At 42.1% G+C, this 16,221-nt stretch overlaps 1 protein-coding gene across 13 annotated transcripts in view; it reads right to left on the reverse strand.

The window, feature by feature from the left end:
• The window catches only part of Nr3c1 (nuclear receptor subfamily 3 group C member 1), a 107,254-nt gene that overhangs the window by 65,989 nt on the left and 25,044 nt on the right, over positions 1–16,221 (reverse strand). For 2 of the 13 annotated variants that reach the window (XM_021150305.2, XM_029472040.1), the window contains exons 1-2: positions 11,796–11,940; positions 8,046–9,275 (exon numbers count right to left, since the gene is read on the reverse strand). In XM_021150305.2, coding sequence (XP_021005964.1) covers positions 8,046–9,262 — 1,217 coding nt within the window. In that variant the 5' untranslated portion in view covers positions 9,263–9,275; positions 11,796–11,940. Of the gene's footprint in view, positions 1–8,045; positions 9,276–10,970; positions 11,320–11,482; positions 11,507–11,527; positions 11,941–12,619; positions 12,726–12,913; positions 13,039–16,221 lie in introns of those variants that run through there. The other 11 variants (XM_029472044.1, XM_021150301.2, XM_029472046.1 and 8 more) reach the window with 9 other exon arrangements.

Here is a 16,221-nt window from a genome sequence, read left to right on the forward strand (position 1 = left end):
TTGTGTGTATGTATATGTATGTGCATACATAAATATATCTGGGTAGGTGCGCATCTGTGAAGATGCCTAAAGATACCAAAGGTGTCAGATGCCACTGAAACTGGACTTACAGGCAGTTGTGAGCCACATAATGTATGTGCTGGGAACAGAACTCAGGCCCTCTGCAGGCGCAGTAACTACCCTTAAATGCTAAGCCTTCTCTCCAGCCCTTAGTGCAGCTTTTTCACCATCAAAGAAAAAGTTGGTCAATGTCTTTAAACAAGTTACATAATCCTCCCAAACTTATGCACCTAGAAAAAAGTGTTAGTATTTATTATTCTTAAAAACTGAAAGCTCCTTAATTCACAAACTATCCTTGCATGCATGATTACCTAAGAGTATCAGACAATAAAAATAGAAAGGGGATAGTCTCATGTTTATCAGCAATGTGGTTTATCAGTATAGCTACTAAATTTAGATAGTATATCTAATGTGTAATAAAATCCATGGAATAGGGTTACTGATAGAGGTACTCCCCTACAAAAAGAGAAAAAAATATCTTGAAAAAAATTAATATTAAGATAATTATCTGAGTTTTAAAAAGATAGTCGTGTAAATGAAATGGAGTCATGAACCAATTTGGGAAAACTGCACATAGTAGGCATAAAAAAGTTTCCAGTAACTTTTTTTTAGTAGACAATATCTACACCAGAGATGCAGATTCTTGAACTATTATTAGCAAGTGAGAGATATCCTGCTTTTGGCTGAACAGAACTGCCAGAGCTTTAAAACTACCACCTTGCATCTTAATAATTTTTAAAAAAATTTTCAGAGTAAACTTGCATCTACAAATTCTTTTACGTTTTTAAGTATTATCATTTTTATTGTGTATGTGTATGTATATGTTATGGGGTTTGCCACAGCATACCTATGAAAGTCAGAGGAAGACTTTATGGAATAGATTCTCATTGTCCATGGTTACGTGGCTTCTGCCATCAAACCTAGGTCACCAGGCTTGCACAGAAGCCCTTGACCCGCTGAATCATTGACAGCCTGGCACCTGGCACCTGGCACCTACATATTCTATCCAGTAGGAATGCTGGGTATTCTAAATGAAACTTAGAGCAATCACTAAGTGAAAAAAAAAATATATATATATATATCTCAGAGGCCTGGTCTTCTCTCTCATTCACACACACACACACACACATTCACTGTTGGACAATTGGTGTTAAAGATTGTTGAGGGATTCACAAAACATCAAATAGTAATTAATTCCTTTCAGATCAGCATTACAGTTTCCTGTTTTTTTCTTTAAATGTCTTAAACTTCTCAGTTGTAAAACTCAGGTAACAGCTGCTTTTGTCCTACATGGAGCCGACAGACTCAGACACTTAATGTGATAAGCAGAATAAAGCGTGTCAAAGAATTAAGACATCACATGACATGAAAGTATGAGAAGTGTATAACATGAACTGTAGCATAGTGTATGTAGCATAGTGCATGGAGTATATTATATGTAGCATAGTGTATATAATATAGTGTATGTGATATAGTGTATGTAGCATAGCATATGTAACATAGTGCTGCCATGTAATTAGTGTTCAATCACTAGAGAACCTACTAACACTAGGAAGAAAGGATCAGTGACTTTTATGAACTACCTGCTTCATATTATTATTATTCAGTATTATGTCAATTACTTATTGTTTTTAGACCCTGGAAGAGCCCTAGATGCTAAGGTTTAAATAGCTGCCAATAGGGTGGTTCCAGCTGGCTACACAGCTAATGAAGTATGTGGTCTTTCCTAAGTACTGCCATGGTCTCAATTTCTCATTGGAAAGTGTGGGAATGGGAATAGATGATTTCTTACCTAACACATAAAATAAGCCTTGAGAACTCAAGGGCCCACTTCTTGGGTCCAACTATAACATTTACATATTATGTGCTACCAAAAATAAAATTTTAAGCCCTATCTAATCAAAGTTCAACTCTAAGTTCATTGTTGTTTTGTACTTGATACTATACAAAGAAAATGCCAAGAAACGGTCTTTAATATACCATGGCCTATCAGTTTACTAAGAGAATTGCAAATTTTTATACAGACACACAGACCCAATGGTGTTTTGATAAAATTTGACAGAGAAAGTATCTTTGATTTCAAAACACACTGTTACCCAGAATCATAAATTGGTTCAGTTTAGTCTTAGAGCCCAGGTTGTTTTTGTTTTTCCTACAATTACTGTTACGAATATGTAAATCAGATTGTATGGAAGAAATGTAGGGGAAAAGGAACCACATTTTATGAATTAAAATGAAGGAAGGCTGAAATCCCAATTAGAAAACAAAACATAAAAATATGACAACATAAAAGTGGCCATAGCAAACCAGTAAAGCATTAATGTTCATGTGACAATCATAAGGTCATAAGTCGCTGCATTGCCCCAACATAAAATAATAAATCATGTACTAAACTGGATATCATTTCACAATAGCTTTCAAAATTTGGCTATCAAATATACTTTCATAATAGCCATGGCTAAATATTATTTTGGAAACTTATGAAATAAACTAGAATAAAGGCTAATTTATTATTTTAAAAGTAAACATAACAAGCTTTAAGTTTGCAAGTTTCAAATATTACACATTTATTAAACTCAAATTACTAACAAAAATAAAAATTCAAGGCAAAATAATATATAAATAATAATTAATGTAAGCTATGTAAGTCATGTAATTCAACCTTTCTCTTCTCCTTACACACGCACACATATACGCACACACACAGTATGTATATATATATATTGTGCCCCTATATGTGAATGGAAAAAAAAATCTAAAGTAAGGAGTACCTTATTATACACATTGCCTCACAGACACTATAAATCTTGCTGAAGCTTGCTAAAATGAAAAAAGTATTCTGAAGTACTTAAAATTAATAGCTGGGTTACTCTAAATAAGTATGTTTAAGCACATAGCTCAACCAAAATAGGCTATTAATATTTAAATTGGCTCAGAGAGTAAGTTAAAGGATGACACCCTTTCATTTAAAATAACTGGTTTTAAGGATTCTATTGCAATACAAATAGTTTAAGTGGCTATCTAGTACTTACAGAATCCAATAATTTATGTTGACATTTGCCTAATTTACTCAATATACTAAAAGAAAAACCTATAACACAAGGAAATAGTTACACTCCACAGTCAGTTGATAGTTTATAAAGAGATATTTCAAAGTAAAAGTACACTATGAAATAGGAAGAGGCTATAGCAGCATAAGGCACGTTTATATGTAAAAATACACGATGGCCTATGAAATGGTTGGTTGTAGCAACATAAGGCACTGTGATTATGTTAAGTTCAAGTCATCATATTCTCTTTAATAACCACTTAAAATGGGGGAAATATGAAATTAATCTTGGCATCAAAGTATACTGTGCATTTTGCCCTTATTTTGGTGATAACATCACAAGAAAGAAGATAACTAGAAGCAGTCGTTTTTCCATCACTCTTAGCCCTCACAAGAAAGCACCGTTGCTGTCATTCCTGATAGTGCATATGGCTTTTAACATTAGAAAAGCAACAGTTGATCCAAATGGGTTTCTGTAATTGTCCTTGAAATTTTCTTTCTCCCTCTATTACAAGCCTCTTTTGCTTCTCTCTTTGTCCCTCCCCTACTGGAGAGGGGTTGACTCCACTGGCTTCATTTAACCTTGTAATGTATAAAAAAATTTGTTCTTTAAAGGTTACACCCAAATACAGGAGTGATCACATAACTCAATAGAAAGTACGGAAACACTTTAGAGATTTGTTTTAAAATATAAGTTCCCCTTAGGAGAACTTGACAAATATAAAACCAAGGTAGGAGAAATGAGAGCAGCTGGCTAAATGAAGCGACAGACAGAAATAATTGATCTCTTCTGTAAAGTCAAGGAGTGATTTTTTTTTTCTGGCTGTAGCTTACTCCAACAACACATTCCTTAAAAATTCTTTATACAATGGGATTAGCCAAGTTATATTCTGCGCACCTCAGAACTACAGAAACAAGTACTTATTATATTAACTTACTTTTGACCAAAATATTACCAAGATGGCTTCAAAACAGTAAATACTACTCAACATGAACTGATTATGCCTGTTTAACTTAGTCACACAGTAGAGCCCAAAAACCTCGTAAGAATTAAATATGTACAGCTATTAAAGAGAAAAATGTATTTGAAGAATTATGCTGCAGACCTAACCGAAATCTAAATGAAGGCTTCCTAATCTAACAAGGCTAGAGTGCACTGAGACTTACATAACTCACCAAGAATTTAACACTTAGCCTTTCACACTGACACCCATGGAAAAAAATACCACTTAATACAATCTCTCTCCTCAGCAAATCTTAGAGGCCTCTGACGTGAGCTTTCTCTTCCTGTTCGTCCATCTCCGACAACCTGCTCTGCATCCTCATTTGTACAAAGTATGTTTCAGAACAGGTCACAAAATTCATAAACATTCAGCAATACATGGAAAATGGTCAAATTCATTTACAGACACATATAGACGAAAGACAAAATAACGTTATGAATACAAGTTAAATTGTTAATTAAAAATATACAAGGATTAGCCAAAGAAACATTATAAGAATTTCATTAAGCGCTGACTAAAGGCTTACTCCCTATCTCTGTTTTAGTCATTCCAATACTAATGTGACACACCTGAGTACACAATAGCTTACATTTCTGTTAAAATCAATCATACTGATCTTTTAAAAGAGGAAGCAATTCTACCATAAAGGTAACAATATATAAGCAAATAAGTGTATGCTCAAAAGCAAATCACATCCAGAAATCATTATATGGATATCAAGAAACAGTAAACTCAAAACACCACTGAACACCCACTGTCAGAATCTTTAGAGGGCAAGGAACAGGGTCAGACATTAAACAAGTACTTCTCAAAGGAAAAGGCTAGTTTCACTCTTCCCTTTACACCCTGTCTCAGAAAACATCTAGCCCGTGATCGATAAGCAAAATGAGAGAGGGGAAAATCATGTTTGCTATAATTTTTCAATCTCATTACTTTTATAAAACTTGACGCAGATCTGACCAATAATGAGAGATGTCCAAAGCGACTCAAGAGTTAGTGTCCTCATTAAATACCACTCACCGAAGCCCTACCCTCAATGGACACTGGGTTTACAGGGCTATCTTGCAGTATTGCAGTATTATTCTTTTTCTCTAGTCACCCAACCTTTCAGGAAAGAGTCAACTTGCAAACAAAATGTCAACAGCATACCCAAAAGCTCTAATCCCACTGACAACCCTTTAGTTCTCCCTGCTTATCTTCTGCAATGTACACTATTAATGCAGAGGCGAAACATGGTGGAAGGAAATCAAATTACACAGAAGTGTGTCTGCTTCAATTATGTTTATGTTAAGCTCACTGAATTTTAATTTGCACCGTTAGACTCGGAAGTTCATTTTACTAAGATTAGACCTGACAATCAATAACCATTACCTTGTTTTACCACCAGTGAACTTAAACCTTAAAAACAAAACAAAACAAAATTCTTAATCATGATATTCCTAACTTTAATGTGCTAACCTAATGTCATGGTATACTGATATATCTGTAGAAATTGCCTTCTCCCTCAAATATTATATGAAGTAGTTTTTATTGACATTCTAGGGAGAAAATATTTAAGAATTCAAACTAAAATGTATGCCTTCTTTAAAACTTCCAAGCGATGTTCCTAGTGGCGTTCCTGGTTCTCTGCCTGAAGTCAGAGCACATTCAGTCAAGCTGTGGCCTCATGCAGCATGTTGACTTAGTGGCTGGTGACTCAGGGTCACTGATCGTAGCTAATGTTTGGCAACTACCGTGCATCATATATAGAGAGCAACCAATTTCAGTTCTGCCAGGGCTGTTGCCTGGAAACAATAGAAGAATTCAATAATGCTCAGAAAGGAAACATTGTCTCAATTTATTTGGGTAAAGCTTTGTTCTGGGTAATAGCAGTTCTCAGTGCCTAAGTGTAAAACTTGCAAGCACCGCCCACAGTCCCGTTAAGGTATTCTGCCTGGTGAAGAGACACAGTGATTAAAATCCAAATCATATGTCAGTATAAAATTAATCATTTCCTGGACATGAAAGAATCTCTGAAGTGCCACACTGACATGGCCTTGCCTATCTCTGTAAGAGCAGAGGCCCAACACCAACATGAACATTTTATATGTCATTAAGTGTAAAAGTTAAAGCATTAACATTATTATTTAATGATCTAAGGCTAAGACTTATTGTTCATATCCCAGATTTTATAAGTCTTAATGAAAATTCATAGTGCATGCAAGTTAAGTTTGGGTTCCACTATTTTTTTCTTATAATAAAAAGTGAAGTTTTATGATGGTTTTCAGGGCAAGAAATTTTCTAAATGTATTATTTGTCCTCGTGTAATCACATGTTTATAAACCAATTTAACAGCTCCTTATAGATAATCAAGTCAATTTTAACTATTCCTTTATGAAAGTCAACCACATGAAATCTACTGTCAAAAATTTCAGATTGGAAATTTTAAAGCACAGCCTGTTTCTTAACATTTTAAAAACACAGTTTATGCAATAAGAAAGTATTTGAATTTCCTTCCTGGGAGTATGTTAAATCCCTAATTCAGAAAGTTAAAGTGTTGCAATAGTTTTCTCCCAAATAAGGGACAATTAATTATTGAGTAATAAATAAATTAGTAGTCACTACTAATAGGCAATATAAATATTAACTTCCCATCTCTTAGGATACATAAAAGAAAAGGTGATTTTCCTTCCTCTTGATAAGATACAATTAAACTATTTAGAAAAATAGATCCTAGTCTAAATCTAATTTTTTCTAATAAAAGCTTTCTATGTGTAGAGTAAAGAGATACCTTTTTGTTTGTCAGTGTCTGGGTAGCCTTCAGAAAAAGGGAATTTTAAAGAGTTATAAGAATATAGATCAGTGATAGGCTGCATTGAAATCATTTCTTATGAATTTTAAGTAAAGTCCTCTCAAGTGACTGATTAATCGGAACAGTGAGCATCACTAATAGAAAACAGTTGATGGGACTACATACAAGGCTTTAAAGGACTGCTTTCTACAAAAACAAACCAAAAACCCTAGTGATTAATCTGTCTTGTATCACTACAATCCACGTTTTCTTTTTTATCACACCAAAAACAGATATATAAGCCAACATTTACATAACATGAACATGAGGGGACAGGAAGAACCTAAGCCGACCAGCCCATTTATCTTAACTTACACGTTTTTTCCCAGTAATTCCATTCTAACGGACCTTTGTGAGGTCAGGCAGAAATATCAGTATCCTTCATAACCGACTGAGAAAAATGAAGAGAGACATATATGGCACTTGCTAACTGAAGCCTGAAAACTCTAATCATGAATTACCTACTGGAGCATCTGCAGGAGCTTTCGAACGCATCGTGCACCAGCTCCTTTACAGAGGCGAAAGAGCAGTCACCAACTGTCTGCTTTAGGCTACTCTAACACTATGGTCTAGGTCCCTACACACTGCAATGCTCTAACAGTTTCAAAACACAGACCGTTCAGATCGAATACTCAGTGTTACTACTACCAGTTCTTAACCCTCTCATTGAAAGGTAACACTTCAAGAATTTTCTTGCAATAATATATTCTAAAACAGCTAGATTAATATGTGCAATAAATGTATCCTATGACTAGACATCTTATTTTCTTGATTTCATACTCGTTTGACTTTGGATACTTGTAGATGATAAATGTTACTTTAACAGACACTTGTTAGTGAGCAACTCTGATTTAGTGGTCAAATAAAATCTTTAACACTGACCAATGAGAAACAATTGCTATTTAACCAAACACCCAAAGTGCTTTTGCAGTGACGAGTCCTTTCCAGTTTCTAACATGCCTATACATTCAAAAGACCATTTGTACTGAGTTATTTGCAAAAGTATAAAAAGAGTATAGAGAACACATACCGATAAAAGAATTAAGTTTATCAAACTATCTTAAATGTATCATTCTTAAGAAACAGCAAAGTGCTAACTTACCTTGAATATCCATTAGAAAACACTGAGCGGCCTGGGAAGTTCATAGCCCCCAAGGAAGTCAGGTTGTCCTCTCCAGACCCTTGGCACCTATTCCAGTTTTCAGAACCAACGGGAATGGGTGGAATGACATTAAAAACAGGCTTCTGATCCTGCTGCTGAGAAAGGGATGCTGTATTCATGTCATAGTGGTACATCTGTCCTCCAGAGGTACTCACGCCATGAACAGAAATGGCAGACATTTTATTCCCAATTATATTTGTCCCAGAAAAGCTTGCCTGGCAATAAACTGGGCCCAGTTTCTCTTGCTTAATTACCCCAGGGGTGCAAAGTTCAATGAAATCATCTTTCTCTGTTTTCACTTGGGGCAGTGCCACACTGCTGGGGCTTGATAAGACTGTATCTCCAGTATCCTGAATTTTAGGTTTAGTGTCCGGTAAAATAAGAGGCTTGCAATCCTCATTCGCGTCCCCTTCCAGAAGGAATGGATCATCTTCTCCCGCCAAAGGAGAAAGCAAGTTTTCATCTATCAACAGGTCTGACCTCCAAGGACTCTCGTTTGTCTCTTTACCTGGGGACCCGGCAGAAAACTCCAAATCCTGCAAGATGTCAAAGGTGCTTTGGTCTGTGGTATACAATTTCACACTGCCACCGTTGGTGCCGGGCTGGCTTTTTCTATTTTGCTGTTCTGAAGATGGATCAGAGTGAGTCTGGGGAAACTCCTTCTCTGTCGGGGTAGCACACCCCGCTGCAGGTGTTGAACTCTTGGGGTTCTCGGGAAGGCTGGTCGACCTATTGAGGTTTGCAATGCTTTCTTCCAGAAGCCGAAAGTCTGTTTCCCCAGAAGAGAGGCCAAGCTGGCCCTGCTGTGGGTAGCCCAAGTCATTCCCCATCACTTTTGTTTCGGTCTCTCCCATATACAGTCCCATGGACAGTGAAACGGCTTTGGATAAATCTGGCGGCTGCTGCTGCTGCTGCTGCTGCTGCTGCTGCTGCTGCGCATTGCTTGCTGAGCCTTTTGAAAAATCAAGGAGAATCCTCTGCTGCTTGGAATCTGCCTGAGAAGCAGCAGCCACTGAGGGTGAAGGCGCAGAAACCTTGACTGTAGCTCCTCCCCTCAGGGTTTTATAAAAGTCCATCACGCTTCCCCTCCCCCGGCCAAGCAAACTGCTGGGGACTTCGTCTCTACCAGGGGGAGCTAAGGATTCTTTGGAGTCCATTGGCAAATATTAACTACAAAAAAAAAAAAAGACATAATAAGCTCTAAAACCACATTATCTCTGATCCGATTAGTAAGAGACAGCCTATTAAATAAACCCTTTAGGTAACTCCCAAATCAAAGTCTCCATTATCAGAAGAATAGTTGCTATCTTCTAAAATACAGCTATAACCTCCCTGCTCCCATCCACAAAGCAGCTCATCTGCCCGGCTGACCGAAGGCAAAGTTACATTGAATTGATTTAAACTTGGCTGTTCATCCTGCCACTCGCTAAATGTACACATTTGGTAAGCATGGAGATTATAATTTGTTATTTGTGATTATTGCAAAGGTTCAAATTGAAATTGATGTCAACGTATTTAACCTTTTTTTTTTTTTCCCAACCCCTTTCAATTGAGAGATCCCTCTCTGGAAACCACTACATAAACCGTTTGATAAATGCTATACTATAATTGTTTACACACCTCATGATTCACAATTTCACCTGTGTCAATCCCCACACATCTAAACATTTCAAGGTACAACCTTGAAGAATTATGCACATTTTATTTGAAAAAAAAAAAAAAGCAGTGTTGGGCTGCTTGTCTTGCAGGGCTAGGGAAAGGCTTACTCTGAAACTCCATTTTCAACTAAATATGCCTGTCTAGTATCACCTACCTTCAAACTTGGGATATAAGAAATAATATATATTATATACAGCCTAAAATGTACATCTTTAAAAGCAGAGTAGAGTGTGTACTGGCTTCTTCCCTACAATTTTAACCTATTTAAATAGTTTAATAGAACAGAGCTTATCAAAATTCCTAACACCAAGATTTACTGAGTTATATTCCTTTTTTAAAAAAATTGTTTAATATGCTCAATACAAAATATTTTATCTATAAGTTAAAGATTTCTCTTTCCAAATATGTAAATACCAGGAAAAACAGAAAAACTGGACTGTAGAATCCACATATAAAGTCAAATAAAACCCATTCAAGAAAATGCTCAGAATAATTTTCTCTGCAGTTTTAAACCTTTATTGTATTCCTCCAGACTGCTAGTATATTATTAATAATCAAAATGTTTTGAGAGGCTAGCAAAGACTACGACAAATATATTTGGAATCCCCTCCCATTAAATGGTGAAATTTTCCTGTACCAAGACACTAAGTATGACCATCTTCTCTGGAAGGGGAATTTGAGGAAGGTGGAGAGAGGGCTGGGACCTGCTGTAGGATTCTTCCCTGTACAGGACTTTCCTCTCAGAACCGGGGTCCTATGCCTTTGAGAAGGGTCTAACATTAGTTATCAAATAGACCTTAATGAATTTTCACACCCGCTTTTTTGACAGCTGCCCCTTCCAGCCTGAAACCATAACAACACTTCATAAAACAAGATGCTCCCTTAAGCGACATTTATCCCCCAGTTAAAACTGTAAATAACCCCGTGACATTAGTCACACGAACCATGCCCAGGGTCTTAAGTGGTAAGGCCGCAATTCCCGAGCCTGCAACCTCAAATGTCAAAGTAGCACTTGTTTTTTTTAAAAAAAAAATCGCTGCATCAAAAAAAAAACCGTGGCTAGGGAGGATCTCTTTCTAAAAGGGGACCACTCAGAAAAGTCAGGCACGAAATCATGCCCCAAAGCTAGTGCCCAAGTTGTCAGGGGTGGGGTTGGGGGAGAAGGAGGGAGAAAGGTGCGAGGTGAAGGGAGAAATGTGTCCAGACCTGTTGAGTTCTCTGCGGCACGCCCACTTCTAGCAGATAAGGCCGGGCGGGCGAAGTCTGGGCTGCAAGCAGCGAGCCCCGAATCCACCCCACAAGCCCGCAGCCCGCAGCCGCGCGCCCTGAGCCCGCGGGTCGCAGCCGCCGCTCTGCCTTCCCCCCGGGGAGAAAAGCTGGCTGTCCCGGCGGCCCCGAGGACAGCGGAGACCGGAGGGCTGGCGACAAAAATAAAAAAAGAAAAGAAAAGGAAAAAAAAAAAGCAAAACCAAAAAGGACGCCAGACTCCCGCCGGGGCGCTCGAGGCTCCACGGCGGGGCAGCGCGCTGGGCCAGGGATGGCGGTGCGGGGAGAGGAAGCGCCAGCGCTGTCACCGCCGAGGCCCTTTCGTCACCGTCACCCTGCCCTCGCCAGCCTCCACCCCCCCCCCCGCCCCCAAGCCCGGGCTGGCAAAAGTTTGCCAAGTCCCGCCGCCCCGGCTGCCGAGCCCCTCGGGGAGCGCGCCCAGTCCGGCTCACCTCAGCGCGGGCGCCCGCTCGCCCGCTCGCCCAGCCCCCGCTCACCTCAGCACCCGCGCGCTCGCCCGCCCGCCCGCGGCTCCCACCGCAGCCAGATAAACAAGTCGGCGTGCGGACGCGGGAGGCGCGCGTGTCACGGAGAAGGAAGTCAACAGTCGCCCCCTCTTTTCCATGGGGGAGGGGAGAGCCCCTAGCGCGGAAAGTCACCCGTTCCCGGCTGACAAGCCGGGCCCCCGCGCCGCTCCCGTCTCCCCGCGCGCGTTCCCCCGTCCCGGCGCCGCGCCGCCCGGCTGCGGCGTCTCGTTCCACCCACTTAGAATCCGTCCCCGACGGGCGGGCGGGCGGCGACTCGGGCTCCAGGCACTGACTCCGAGCTCGCAAAATGGAGGAGGCGGAGGGGAAGGGGGGGGAGCGCGGACACGCGAAAGGGCCGCCCGGCCGCGGCAGGCGAGCGGGACCGAGCGAGGGGCGGGCGGAGGCGGCGCTACGGCGCGCACACACTCGCACACACGCGCTCCCACTCCACCCCCGGCCGCTCCCCGCCCGAGGGGCCGCGCGGCGGCCGCGGGGAACGGTGCAACCTGTTGGCGACTGTCGGCAACTGCAAGGGCGCCCGCGGCCCTCGCCCTCTTCTCGCCCAGCGCGCCGGCCCCGCCAGCCCGGCCCCGACGGCGCCTGCAAGCCCGCGCGGCTCCGGGCATCGCCACTGCCGGGGCGCGCGCGGCTTCTTCGCCCTTTTTCCCCACCCGAGGGACGAGAAAAAAAAAAGTGCGGCAGCGGCTGCCGACCTGGCCTGGGAGAGAAAGCGAGTTTCTTTAGTTTCTCTTCTCCCTGGCTCCTTCCCGCCCCCGCCCAGCTCCGCGGCTTGGAACCGCTCGGGAGCCCGCCCCGTGGGTCCGCCGCCAGAGCCCCCGAGGGGGTGACAGCCAGCCGGCAGAGCCGCAGGGGTGGTCCGCGCCCGCCAACTGCCGAGTTGCGCGAAGTGTGTCACTCTAGCAGAGGGGCTACGGGATGGCACGGAAACGGTGCCGCAGAGCCCCGGTCGCTCTCGGGGCAGGACGGCAGACACGCCCTCGGGGTGGGGGGAGGCTTGGGGAGGGGACGGGAGGGCAGAGCAGAGGGTCAGCGCATACATACTGTGAGCCCGGGGGGGGACTCGCGTGCTGCCAGGTCCCCCACCCCCGCATCGTCTGGGCGGCCCCGTCTGCAGCCGCCGCCGCCGCCGCCGCCGCCGCGCGCGCGCTCGCTCGCCACCGGGAGAAGTTGCAAAGCAGAACTCACCCTCCCCCGCGCCCCGATTGTCCCCCACCCTCTTCCCCGAGTCTGAGAGGAGGCGGCGGCAGCAGCGGCGGCGGCGGCGGCGGCAGCAGGAGGCGCCGCCTGCCAACTTCAACCCCCCACCGCTCCCTCCCCGCCTGCCAGCGCGCTCACATTTGGAGGAAGTTGCACGGCGAATGCAAAACCCTCCTAGCGAGCTGGGTTTCTTTGCACTTTAAAAAAAAAAAAAGAAAAAAGAAAAAAAAAATTGTGATTAAGGAAGCCTAGCGGGGCGGGAGGGGGTGTGTGCAGGCCTAGAAGCAAGTTGCAGACGGAATAGTAAGTTGCTGGCGAAGTCCGCCCTCCTCTTACCCCAAACTCCTGACCTCTCCTTCCACCCCCTTCGGGGCCAGCATCCAAGCTCCCCGCGGAGGCCCCTCCCCCAAATCTTGACATTTGCTGCTCCAGGCTCAGTGCCTCGCTCTGCCTTCTTCTGAGTTCCAGGGACCCCTCTGCCCCTCCAAATAAAACAAAACACGCATCTTTACAACCTCAGCGTTTAGCTCCCTCCAGCTGTTCCCAGGGCGAACCCCGGGTCTCCAAGAGAAACACGTGGCCGGTCCCCCTAGGACAGGAGAGGGGCGTGGGGGTGACAGTGCAGCCGCCGCGCTGGACGTGCCCCTAAGCTGCCATCTGCTTTGGGCAGGCTGGGGCGACTCTGGGACCGTGCCCCCTACCTCGCCCCGCACGCTACGGTTTAGGGGACTGGGGGGGGGGTGTAAGGTGTTACGGTGTTGCTTTGGGGTGCGAGGAAGTAACTTTTGCTCCCTCACAGGTGCCAGCGCTTGGCACTTCTGACCGGAGCTGAGGCTGCCATGGCTCCACCCCATCCTCTCCCCCGGCGTGCAGCTACAGCCGATCGCGCCGCACTTAGACTCCGAGGGCGGTCTCCTCTGCCTGACCTCTTGGAGATCTCTGATTGGGGAAGCGCGTGCCGGAAGTCTCTCGCCGCCATCTTGGTAAAGAGCAGTGACGCCGCACGGTCACCATTTTGGCATAGGTGCTCTTTAGCTTCAAAACCGAGGCGCCCTTTCTTGGATGGAAAATGTAAAGGCTGCCCAATGTGTCTTCCGCTTTGCACGGGTAGGCCGTGGCTGTAAGACCGCCCCTGGGCCAGAGGTGCTCCACAGTCGCTACCTCCATGGGAGCCAGGGCCGCCATCTTGGCAAAGGAGCCAAAGTTTGACACCTCATGAAGGAAAACCCATCCCAGTGTGGACCTCCTCCTCCAGGAGAGGAGTTATGAAGAGCCCTTGAACCAATTAGTGTTGAAAACAAAAAACAGAAAGGAAACAAACAAACAATAAACCTTTTAAGTAGAGAGAGAACCAAGTCAACCAGGTTCATAGTGGACATTGAGAACTTTGACCTATGACTTGGCTTTCCTTGCTGGCTAATTTCTCAACTACTGGGATGAGCTATCTTGTGAATTTGGTCCCCAGACTTCAAACCGATTCTTCTGTATTTGTGCGTGTTGGGAGATACTCAATTCTAAATAAAACTCATACTTATCCTTGATGATGATCACCTTTTAAAAAGAACTAAGAATTATACACATATATCATTTTTATGTATACTTTCATACCACAGACCTAAGTAGCTGAATTACTCATCAAAAGAATCTACTTCATTTTTTTTCTTGCATGTTTGAGTTGTAAATGGTAGGTGCTCTTTTATTTTTGAATAATTTATGATTTTACAAGAATTCCTACTTAATATTTTTCCTTTTCCTTTTTTTTTGCATGCCTAATAATTCTTAATGTAGAAGAATACTTCATTTTAAGTTTTAAATTTCAGTTCCAAATATTTTAAATTGAACAGAAATAGGAATTTTTCCAGTTCTTTCTCCCTAGTGGCCTAACTATGCCTTAGTCTATTAGTTCAACAGAAAAACATCTCATGCTTTAATCCATCATATTGCTTTAAAAATATGCTTAAACTCTCAACAACTAATCATATCTACACAGTAAGAAAAATAATTATGAAATTAATTTGCTTAACATTCACTGACTCTTCTGCTCAGTTTGCTGGAAGTGTTGAATAAAATAGATATTTTATTATACTTCTTGGGAAGTACTGGGGATACTATATGCTAGGAAAGTACTCACTAGGCCAATGAACTATGTCACTAGTTGTCTTAGTCGAGGTTACTATTGAGGTGATGAAACACCATAACCAAGAGCAACATGGAGAGGAAAGGGTTTATTTCATTCACAGTTCCATACAAACAGTTCATTATTAAAAGTAGTAAGGACACCACTTCAAACAGCAGGAATTTGGAGGCAGGAGCTCATCCTGAAGCCATGAAGGAATATTGCTTACTGGTTTGCTCTGCCTTCTTTCTTATAGACCCCAGGATCACCAGCTCAGGGAAAGCACCATCCACAATGGGCTTGGAGGCATTTTTCTTAACTGAGGATTCCTTCACGTAACTTACCTTAACTTGTATCAAGTTGACATAAAACTGTCCAACGTGTTAGTTCTACTTGATTTTTCAGCATGAGGAACTGAAACTTACAGAGCTTGATCCAGTGTCACATAGCTCCTCAGGGTTAAGGATGGAATCCAGTAATGTTAAGAGAGATTTTCCTCATGGATGCCATAATTTACATGAAGGGGCATTACTAATTCTTGAAAGACTTAAGCACTCATGGAATTTAAGCAATGAATTTCAAAGAAATTAAATAGTTCTTTGAAAAAATAAAAAAAAGGAGAACTGTCCATTGTACACAGGTGAAGTTTAAGATTTTGATAACATGATTCTTATTATAGTTAATAACTATTAAGCATCTGTCCACCAGACACTATTCAATATTTTTATACATTACTCTTAACTCAATAACATGGTACTTACTCATCAGTAACTCTAGGAAGTTAGTATTATTACAAGGTAAGAGACAGTATAAATCCCTACCTCAGAGAGAATGTATTTTATTATCTCATAAGAGGAGATAGGAATAAAACTGATATATTCAGGCTTTATCCAACAAAAACCTGATCTATCCTTTTCATTATGTTAAGTCCCTGGAACAGAAGCCCATATATATCAGCCTTAAGGTAATATTTTACAGAGTTTTGATAATAATGCTGAGTCAATTAATCAACTGGGCATAATATTACTTGGGGTTGAATTGGCTAAGTGACTTAACACAAAGTTTATGAATGTTACTCAAGATTTTTTTATGCTTATTCGTGTGGATTTTAATTTCCAAACTATACCCGTAAACAACTAGAACACATTATAATTTTACAATATCCTGCACAATTTGGTAACATGTGAGAATGGTAGTCCATTTGTTGTGTGCACTTTTGTTATATTCTTTCTCCCTACTAGAATATAAGCCTGAAAGACAGAGACTTCCTATTCAACACTTCTTATGCAGTGTATAATTGATGCTCAGTGGGTGTTAATTGAGTGAATTG

This window comes from Mus caroli, chromosome 18 (genome assembly GCF_900094665.2).
Source record: "Mus caroli chromosome 18, CAROLI_EIJ_v1.1, whole genome shotgun sequence".
Classification (NCBI taxonomy): Eukaryota; Metazoa; Chordata; class Mammalia; order Rodentia; family Muridae; genus Mus; species Mus caroli.